This window comes from Cherax quadricarinatus, chromosome 71 (assembly GCF_038502225.1).
Source record: "Cherax quadricarinatus isolate ZL_2023a chromosome 71, ASM3850222v1, whole genome shotgun sequence".
NCBI classification, from domain to species: domain Eukaryota; kingdom Metazoa; phylum Arthropoda; class Malacostraca; order Decapoda; family Parastacidae; genus Cherax; species Cherax quadricarinatus.
This window is the reverse complement of record NC_091362.1, coordinates 15,890,897-15,902,427: the sequence shown is the minus strand read 5'-3', so window position 1 is coordinate 15,902,427 and position 11,531 is coordinate 15,890,897. Positions and strand designations below refer to the sequence as shown.

Below are 11,531 nucleotides of genomic sequence, written 5' to 3'. Positions count from 1 at the left end.
CTGACCATATAATCATAATATACCAGGTGAACTTCCTTCAGGTTGGCTGCTACTGCTCTGAATTTTCATGTGGGCGGAGTGTGCCTTTATCACCACGCTGGTAGCGATCGATGAGGAGTCACTTCCATTGTTCCTTTGCCCACCTCATTCTCATTCGTTATTATATTTGCGTTGTAGCAGTCTGTGGGTACTTATGGCTACGGTGGGAACTTAGTTGTTCTGATCACGAGATTATATATTCTCTTTGTTCATTTATTTTTCTCAGTGCCATATTATTGCCCTAATGTTATAACACTGCTTCAGATCAAGTTGGAAATTTATGGAATAACTTTTTAAATGGCGAATTTAAATCGGATATAATTTACAGTTCTTTTAATTGGATTTCGCGTCCAGAGCTATGCAGAAATTCTGCTTCTCCCCAAATACGATACGACCACTCTGTGACGGACTTAGGATTTCTGGCCTTGTTGGACGCGAACGCCAGCCACCCTCCATCCATGTCTTGAACACCAGTCCTAACAACTAAGACGTTAAAATCATCGGCACTCTGGGCAATTGGTCGGGGCGCCGTACGTCAGCTCCTTAAAAGCCTATGAAATGCCTGTTGCTGTTGACTCTGGTGGAATTGTATGGGTTAAGGCATGGGAAGGTCCACCTGACCGAACTAACAACATATTGATCAGGTTTCTGCTTTCTGGAGGATTTTTTGTTTGTTTCCTCTTGAATCCCAGCCCAGATATGACTGTTGTTGTTTTCCTGGGCTAATGGAAAGCAGGACTATAATAATAATAATAATAATAATAATAATAATAATAATAATAATAACAACAAAACAACAATAATAATAATAGTAATATAATAATACTAATAATAATAAATAGTTATAATAATAATACCTGGAATATACCTGGAGAGGGTTTTAAGGGCCAACGCCCCCGCGGCCCGGTCTGAGAACAGGTAATAACAATAATAATAATACTATAATAATGCAGTAATAATATAATAATAATTATAATATAATAATAATAATATAATAATAATAATAATAATATAACACTGTGTGTTGACATTGTGCTGACACTGTATGTTGACACCCTCCGTGTGTGCTGACACTGGCATCGACACCATGCTCAGCCCTTCTAGGGTAGGGTAGGTGCCTGAGCCCGAGCTTGCAGCTCACAAGACTGTCATTCCCATTAGGCCCCTTGGGGCGGGGATGGCAGACCAGAAGGGCCTAGCTTGTGGCTAGGCCTGGGGACAGTTGGTCCCAAAGATGAAGAGGTACTTGTGCCTCCTCCCATGGGAGACTTAGGTCTCAGACACTCCCTAAAGAGGGAGCCAAGACCGGGCCACCACTTGGAAAAGGCCCGGGTCGGGAGAATACCGGCTAATATTTAATAATAATAAATGACACTCTGGTGTATTGACACTCTCCCTATGTGCTGACACTGTGTATCAACACGGGTATAAGCTTGTACAATGTGCTGACATGTTATCATACTTGGGCTAGTATTATCTTGGCTATATTTCACTACTCTCCATACTTCATAATTCAAAGTAATTTTCCTGACAAAAAAGCTAAGTACAACGTGAGTTACTTATTACTTTGTCTGGTACAAATATTGAAGAAAAGACACAGGGTGCGGAACAAGCGTCTGTTGAAACAACGTTTCGCTTTGTGTAGAGCGAAAAGTTGTTCAGATATGTGGTTATTCTAATACCAGTGTTATTTTTGTTTCTCGCCTTGTTATTCAGGTTCTAAGATCAACTTTACCTTGGAAGGGAATGGAGGAAGGAGAGCCTTGATGCCGGTCCAGAGCTCTAGATCTGCAGCTCCTTCTTTATTACCCTTGATTCAAACACGATTACTCTCCATTCTCCAGGTGCTGTTTGACCCCCACAAGAGCTCAGCGATTCCCCAACAGGAATCTTTATTGTCGTGAATGAAGATTCCAAGTTTAGCACAAGTGTCTGGCTTATCAAGTTGTCGCTATTGCAGACTATTTATAAAATGGTCCCAATAAATGGAGTAACAAGCGAATGGAAATGGAGTACAGGGGACTCCCGCATATACATCACCCTCTTTTCGGTGTTCCACGTTTTTGTAACGGCTTCAAACTGAGCCCTTGTTCATTATGTCCCACCAGCCGGAGAATTTTTCACTGGCGGGTGGAACACTGGCTCAGCTGAAAGCCAACGAAAACGTGGGACACCGAAAAGAGGGCGCTGTATATGCGGGGCCCTCCTGTGCTGTCTACACTAGTAAAGAAAGACACACGTTGCAGAACAAGCTTTTATTGGAACAAATCAAGGAACCGGCCAGTGCGTTAACCACTGGCTCTGTTAGAACTTAATCAAGTTAAACAGAAGGTGCAAAACACTCATGATAATACAAGAATAACATGGACGTAAGAGAGAGACAAGCTCACAACGACGTTTCGGGTCGACTTCTACTACTACGACTACCACTCCATTTCTACTTCTCTTGCTACTACCATTACTATTGCCTTCCTTCACTCCTCTTTCTTGTGCCGCTAAACAGTACTCTCCATACTTTCTACTACCACTATTATTTCTACTACTACTACCTCCACTACCAGTCTTGTCACTACCAATACTCCCTTTTCTTCCTCTCTTGGTTCCGTCCCTGTCCCCTTGGCCTGGAGGAGGTTACCTGGAGGTTATTCCGGGGATCAACGCCCCCGCGGCCCGGTCCACGACCAGGCTTCCCATATACTGGCCTATATATACTATATATACACTATATATACTATATATATATATATATATATATATATATATATATATATATATATATATATATATATATATATACTATACTATACTATATATGCACTAACACACACATACTCTTGTATGTGTGTGTTAGTGTGACTGTAAATGGTCCAAGTCGGATAGTAAGTTTTCTTCTCTTCCAGTGTGCGGGTTATTTCTGTATTGTTGCAGTCACGGTATTGTGACTTTGTTCTTTACGCGTGATAATAAAAACTGCGGGAAATTTGGCCCCAGTACTCTGAACCTGATCCTTCTTAGGGTTATATTATTCTGAAGAATGTCGAAGAAGGTTGTGACCGTGTCAGTAATGGATGCTGATTTTTTTTTTTTTTTTTTTTTTTTTTAGCGGTTGAGTTTTCCCAGAAATCATTTTGCATTTTTAAGGTATTTTTTTGTGGAATTGATTTTAGTGTCAATTTTGTACACAGCTGAATATACAAGCTAAGAGCATTTACGCCAGCAGTTATATTCATGATGCAATATCCAAGGTTGAATGAGGAATGTTTTGGCATTATTTCTTCATGGTTCCACCAGGATGAAGAATGATTTTCTTGGTCAGACCTTGCTATTATTTCCTTGTGGATAGGAGTGATCTTGGCCAGGTCTTCCCATTATTTCTTCGTCGTTCTACCAGGATATGGAAGATCTTAGCCGGGTTCAGACCATCATTGAATTGAAGAATAAACCGTGATGAGCTCTCACCCTCCACTCACACCAAAGCCAAATTCTATCTAGGACATTCTAACACGTCTCAGGATGCCACCCACAACACTAGACCTCCACCAAGGTTCAATACACAAGATACAATGCACAGTGTACAATGTCTCGGCAGACTTGTTGATACCTCACACGATCACAGATTCCTTCGATCGAACTGAACTGTTGATTTTGTGTTAACAAAGATTTTTAACCAGTGGTAAATATTTCTGTAAATATTTTAGACGTGTTAATTGCAGCTTGCGATCAGTGACTGGCTTCTTATAAGGTGTTCCTGGAAGAAATTAATTTGAACAAGAAGCCACAAACATGAAGACGAACTACAAATTTCAACTGAATATTTCTTGCATTCTTTGAACATTTTTATTATCCCTTCGCGTGCTGTACACGAGTCAGAAGTCAAAACAGTACGCGATGAAATATGCAAGAGAGACTGCGCCGCGGGGAAGGGGATGGGGGGGGGGGGGTTAATCCCCAAAACCAAAATAGTCGAGGCGTGTTTAATTCAACATTTGCAAAATGTTTTAAAAGTATGGTTATTATCCTCCGTCCCTTCATTAATCTGCATATTTTGTTGTTTATATATCCGATTATATTCTCGAAGGACTGTAGTCGCAGATGAACTCAGCGGAACTCAAGATCCGGCGTAATACACACCTTAGGAAGAGAGAGAGAAAGAGAGAGAGAGAGAGAGACAGAGAGAGAGAGAGAGAGAGAGAGAGAGAGAGAGAGAGAGAGAGAGAGAGAGAGAGAGAGAGAGAGAGAGAGAGAGAGAGAGAGAGAGAGAGAGAGAGAGAGACAGACAGACAGAGACAGAGACAGAGACAGACAGAAAATACTGTACATATATGAGATCATTACACGATAATTCGCGTGCACTTGATAGGCTGGAAACTTAACAATCTCTGTTTTTACTGCAGCCAAGAATAATATATTCAAAGACACAAAATGCAAAGCTGGGAAGCTCATTTCAACGACAGGTCATGAAGACCACTTGAACGACAGGTCATGAAGACCACTTGAACGACAGGTCATGAAGACCACTTGAACGACAGGTCATGAAGACCACTTGAACGACAGGTCATGAAGACCACTTGAACGACAGGTCATGAAGACCACTCGAACGACAGGTCATGAAGACTACTTGAACGACAGGTCATGAAGACCACTTGAACGACAGGTCATGAAGACCACTTGAACGACAGGTCATGAAGACCACTTGAACGACAGGTCATGGAGACCACTTGAACGACAGGTCATGAAGACCACTCGAACGACAGGTCATGAAGACCACTTGAACGACAGGTCATGGAGATCACTTGAACGACAGGTCATGAAGACTAATTGAACGACAGGTCATGAAGACCACTTGAACGACAGGTCATGGAGACCACTTGAACGACAGGTCATGAAGACCACGAACGACAGGTCATGAAGACCACTTGAACGACAGGTCATGGAGACCACTTGAACGACAGGTCATGAAGACCACTTGAACGACAGGTCATGAAGACCACTTGAACGACAGGTCATGGAGACCACTCGAACGACAGGTCATGAAGACCACTCGAACGACAGGTCATGAAGACCACTTGAACGACAGGTCATGAAGACCACTCGAACGACAGGTCATAAAGACCACTCGAACGACAGGTCATGAAGACCACTTGAACGACAGGTCATGGAGACCACTCGAACGACAGGTCATGAAGACCACTCGAACGACAGGTCATGAAGACCACTTGAACGACAGGTCATGAAGACCACTCGAACGACAGGTCATGGAGACCACTCGAACGACAGGTCATGAAGACCACTTGAACGACAGGTCATGAAGACCACTCGAACGACAGGTCATGAAGACCACTTGAACTACAGGTCATGAAGACCACTCGAACGACAGGTCATAAGAACATAAGAACATAAGAACGAAGGAACACTGCAGAAGGCCTACTGGCCCATGCGAGGCAGGTCCAAGTCTCCTACCGGCTTAAGCCAATGCACCCAACCTTGTCAGGTCAGGTCACATTGACTTAAGGGAGGAACACGGCAACCGACCTGGTAGCACAAGCTATCAGGTCCAACTCACACCCACCCACATCCACTCATGTATTTATCCAACCTATTTTTAAAGCTACACAACGTTGTGGCCTCTATAACTGTACTCGGGAGTTTGTTCCACTCATCCACAACTCTATTACCAAACCAGTACTTTCCTATATCCTTCCTGAATCTGAATTTTTCCAACTTAAAACCATTGCTGCGAGTCCTGTCTAGGCTAGATATTTTCAGCACACTATTTACATCCCCTTTATTTATTCCTGTCTTCCATTTATACACCTCAATCATATCCCCCCTAATTCTACGTCTTTCTAGAGAGTGCAGATTCAGGGCCCTTAGTCTATCCTCATAGGGAAGGTTTCTGATACATGGGATCAACTTTGTCATCCTCATTTGTACATTTTCCAGAGAATTTATATCCATCCTGTAATACGGTGACCAAAACTGTGCAGCATAATCTAAATGAGACCTAACCAAGGATGTATAGAGTTGAAGAACAACCTGAGGACTCCTATTATTTATGCTTCTTGATATGAAGCCAAGGATTCTATTAGCTTTATTGCGAACACTTATGCACTCTTGAACGACAGGTCATGAAGACCACTCGAACGACAGGTCATAAAGACCACTCGAACGACAGGTCATGAAGACCACTCAAACTATGGGTCAAAAGAGCCCCCTCTTTCGTCAGGTCTACAAGACCTGTCATATATCTTATCAAGATCCATCACACATAGTCGAAAGTCTGCTTGTGATATGGTAGTCCCTTGACCTTAATCAGTAGTCCTGTAACTGACAGTACAAGGGTATCAGTCATGGACAGAAAAGTTGAGAGAGAAAACCTTTTAGTTTTAAAGCGTACTTTGTACACCTGTTACTCTCAGCCATTTTTTTACAATGCTCAAGGATGATAATAAATATGTTACTTAGAGCAATATTAACTTCAACACAAGAATGACTGCTGAGCTAATAGTGTCACTGGAAGTAGCGGCTACTACCCTCGATGGCAGGTGAAGGTGAATTCACTGCAAAGCTTATAACCCACCAGGATGTACCTCACTGCAAACCTCATAACCCACCAAGATGTAACTCACTGCAAACCTCATAACCCACCAGGATGTAATTCACTGCAAAGCTCATAACCCACCAGGATGTACCTCACTGCAAACCTCATAACCCACCAGGATGTAACTCACTGCAAACATCATAACCCACCAGGATGTAACTCACTGCAAACCTCATAACCCACCAGGATGTACCTCATAACCCACCAGGATGTAACTCACTGCAAACCTCATAACCCACCAGGATGTAACTCACTGCAAAGCTTATAACCCACCAGGATGTACCTCTCTGCAAACCTCATAACACACCAGGATGTAACTCACTGCAAACCTCATAACCCACCAGGATGTAACTCACTGCAAAGCTTATTTCCCACCAGGATGTAACTCACTGCAAACCTCATAACCCACCAGGATGTAACTACCTGCAAACCTCATAACCCACCAGGATGTAACTCGCTGCAAAGCTTATAACCCACCAGGATGTAACTCACTGCAAAGCTTATAACCCACCAGGATGTAACTCACTGCAAAGCTTATAACTCACCAGGATGTAACTCACTGCAAAGCTTATAACCCACCAGGATGTAACTCACTGCAAAGCTTATAACTCACCAGGATGTAACTCACTGCAAAGCTTATAACCCACCAGGATGTAACTCACTGCAAAGCTTATAACCCACCAGGATGTAACTCACTGCAAAGCTTATAACCCACCAGGATGTAACTCACTGCAAAGCTTATAACTCACCAGGATGTAACTCACTGCAAAGCTTATAACTCACCAGAATGTAACTCACTACAAAGCTTATAACTCACCAGGATGTAACTCACTGCAAAGCTTATAACCCACCAGGATGTAACTCACTGCAAAGCTTATAACTCACCAGGATGTAACTCACTGCAAAGCTTATAACTCACCAGAATGTAACTCACTACAAAGCTTATAACTCACCAGGATGTAACTCACTGCAAAGCTTATAACCCACCAGGATGTAACTCACTGCAAAGCTTATAACCCACCAGGATGTAACTCACTGCAAAGCTTATAACCCACCAGGATGTAACTCACTGCAAAGCTTATAACTCACAGGATGTAACTCACTGCAAAGCTTATAACCCACCAGGATGTAACTCACTACAAAGCTTATAACCCACCAGGATGTAACTCACTGCAAAGCTTATAACTCACAGGATGTAACTCACTGCAAAGCTTATAACCCACCAGGATGTAACTCACTGCAAAGCTTATAACCCACCAGGATGTAACTCACTGCAAAGCTTATAACTCACAGGATGTAACTCACTGCAAAGCTTATAACCCACCAATATGTAACTGTATATTATAATTCAGTTAATCTGGCATTCCCAAATACCTGCAAATTCAATAATCACCATAAATGAAACTGCTAGAATGTCCACGTTTGGAACTAATCAGAATAAAATCCAGCTAACTAAATTAACAAGTCGATTCACTTTACCACACCATCGGTTGTATAGTTAGAGAGAGTCAACTACCATTGGGGTAACCCTTAGTTCCTTGTTATGTTTACTTTTAGGCCTAATACTAAGCCGAAGGCTTGCACAATACAATATGGAGAGAAGGGCACGTGTAAAACACCCTTTAGTATCCTTCGGAAGGAAAATACATCACGCAATACACGTCGTGGATGGAAGCATTGGTGGTGAGGGAGTTGTGGTGAATCAGTGATGGTGATGCAGTGATGGTGAGACAGTGATGGAAAGGTAGTGGTAGTAAGGCAGGGGTTGTAAAGCATTAATAGTAAAGCAGTGGTATTAAGACAGTGGTGGTGAAGCAGTGATGCCACTGTAGGCATACAGTGCCATGTGCGACTGATTTAGCCTCATTTAGTTCCCGCATTCCTTCACAGGACCCACAGGTAGTGTGTTCGTGTCGCGCGATCCACCGACGGATGAGGAAGCCTCCGTCACGCCTTGTACTGAATGACCCATACTGATTTAGCGCTTTACAGATAGCATAACTATGCTCCATCTATCTCTTGTTTTTTATATAGTTTATTCAACCTTTTAGAAGAGTTTGGAACAAGAAAATGAGGCAATGCACAAATAACCCGCACATAGGAGAGAGGAGCTTATTAAGACAACGTTTCGCTCCGACTTTGATCGAAACGTTCCAGTCAAATAAGAATCTCAAGTCTTCAACGTAGTAATTGCTTCATGTTTATGTTTCTTGAGAGGAGGGAGGAAGGGCGTAATTTGAGGCCGGTGCCCTCCCCTTCCTTGGATCAAACCTAATCGCCACCCATTCCCAGACGCTGCACGAACACTTGAGTGTATATAAATAATAATGAACGGGCAACACGCCATGCAGTAACGGCCGGTATGCAAATTACAGCTTCTGCAAAATAAATTATCTCTCATCTTTCCTCGTCTGACTCTAGCTAACAATTTTAAGATCACTATATATATATATATATATATATATATATATATATATATATATATATATATATATATATATATATATATATATATATATATATATATTATATATATATATATATATATATATATATATTATATATATATATATATATATATATATATATATATATATATATATATATATATATATACATATATATATATACATTTATATATTTATTTATTTATTTATTTATTTATTTATTTATATATATTTTGATTACTACAATCATGACTGTTACGTGAGATTTTACAGTGCTGTGGGGAAAAGTTGGGCGGAGACAACTAAATCTACATCAAGTTTTGGTACTTTAGGTACAAGACTCTGCGTTCGAGTCTCGTCTCTCTCCGATATATAGTTACATTCTTTTATTATGAATTTCAAGCCCACCAGACACTCACCTTCACCGTGAGTGTAGACGAAGGTGACACTAGACCAGGCGTGTGTAGTAATGACATCGTGGATCATCCGGGTGAGACAAGTGCAGTTGGTCCCTGTCGTGGCGACGACCGTCCTGGGAGTACTGAGGAAGAAGGCCAGCATGAGGCCATACTTAATCACTCTCATCTTTTGTGGCTCCTTAGAAAATATATGTTGTCTTATACACTGGGTAAGACAACTAGTTGTGTCTGTGGAAGTTGTGCTCCAGTTCTTGGACTCCACTTTTGTGCTTCAGCTGACTGCTCTGCTCTTTTATTCCCTGTCTCTTCGGGTTCTGCTATATCTACTTTGGAATCCATTTTTTTGTGTATGTGTGTGTGTCTACCCGTTTGTGGCTGTAGGGGTCGATTCACAGCTCTTGGTTAGTCGCTACTAGGTCCACTCTCTCTGCTCTAAGTGCCTTTCCGTGCCTCTTCTTAAAACTATATATGGATCCTACCTCCACTACATCACTCACTAGATTGTTCCACTTCCTGACAAATCTAAGGCTGAAAAAATACTTCCTAACATCCCTGTGACTCATCTGAGTTTCTAACTTCCAGTTCTCTGTGTTTCTTACGCTCACCAGCAAGATTTTTACGCCATACAATAGTGATTTTTTTTCTACTAAGTATGTAACCTCAGTATTATATCACAGTAAATATCCAGCATTTTATTTCCCATAAAAACAGATATTCCTTAATTCTTGTGATAATTTGCCGGTAATTTTGTTTTGCATTTATAATCAAAATAATCTAAAACTCAAGCCATATTTAACAGAACAATTCTGTGGTTAGACCCAATTGAACAACAGCCGTACCCGTGTACTCTGACCTTACTATATCTCTGTATTCCTGGCTAGTTTGCTCTGGGCTTGCTCATCTGCTCTAAGAATTTACACTTGGAACTTTCGGTGTTCATGACACCAAGCTGCATTCGTCTTATCATTGGACAAACAAAAATTTACATCTACGGTGATTATCTTAATTCTTTGGTTCCAGCGAGACTCATCGTTCTCATCCTCACGTTCTCAGTACTATTCCATGTGTTTGTATATGCTTTATGCCTTAAGTTAGTCAAAGCTTGATGATAAGGGTTCGCCACACCCATATTATAGCAGCAGTGGACTGAAGAGTCAATTTAAAACGCACACTCTCTTCCCTGATATGTATCCCGGGAGACAATTAGCATCTGGGTCTAAATAGATGTATCTCGTGCTTTGGTTCGAAACGTAGATCACGAGATTCTTTTTACTGTTTAAGCTTTACAAGTCATATTTATTGTACCACAATTTCTCTTTGTGTACTCAATCCTCTTTATCCCGAGGACGCAGTTGCCACCAGCATCGTTGCAGCCAGGAACGTTTTCTTTTCCCAACACGCAAACACACCAGAAATATTCTATTATTTTTCCAAAATAAAAGTCACAGGGCTTGCCATAATATGGGTTATTGTCATTTATAAATTTTGTGATCTCTTGGAAGTCTTGCTACTTCGTTAATTGTTTCATAGTATGAGTCGCTGTTAATGAGCGTTCAGTTTTAACATTGCACTGTAACTTGTTAAAAATGGTTGAATTTGTAGGTTAGTGATCATTTCAAGATTGCTTTGTTTACAGTGTTCTGGAGAAGCGAATAGGAAGTAACGGTGAAGGTGGAAAGGGAAGTCCGCGTAGGTGGTGTTACAGTGAAAGGTGTGGCATACACGACCACCACGGTCCTGGCCAGAGCCAGACTGAGTGCCTCACAGAAAGTTCGCTGGTCGACGCTCCTTCATACAGACGGTGGCGCCGCCCTCCTGTACTAATGTAACTCGTTCACCTCAAACACCGCCCAGAATATATCATACTGTCTGCAGCACCCTGTCATACCTGTGATACCAAACACATCTTGGTAATTAAAAGTCCACCATCAGCTGCCAGCCATTAAAACATAAGAATGTGGTAACACCACAGAAGGTCTGTCAGCCAATTTTAGGATGGTTCCACTGTCAAATAACTATGATCTT

General features: G+C 41.5%; 1 protein-coding gene across 2 annotated transcripts in view; it reads right to left on the bottom strand.

The window, feature by feature from the left end:
- LOC128700334 (glutamate receptor ionotropic, delta-1-like) overlaps positions 1-11,276 on the bottom strand; it is a 30,501-nt gene extending 19,225 nt beyond the window's left edge. For both annotated transcript variants that reach the window (XM_070100057.1, XM_053793445.2), the window contains exon 1: positions 9,507-11,276. In XM_070100057.1, coding sequence (XP_069956158.1) covers positions 9,507-9,672 — 166 coding nt within the window. In that variant the 5' untranslated portion in view covers positions 9,673-11,276. The remainder of the gene's footprint in view (positions 1-9,506) is intronic.
- Between the last annotated feature and the right edge of the window lie 255 nt (positions 11,277-11,531).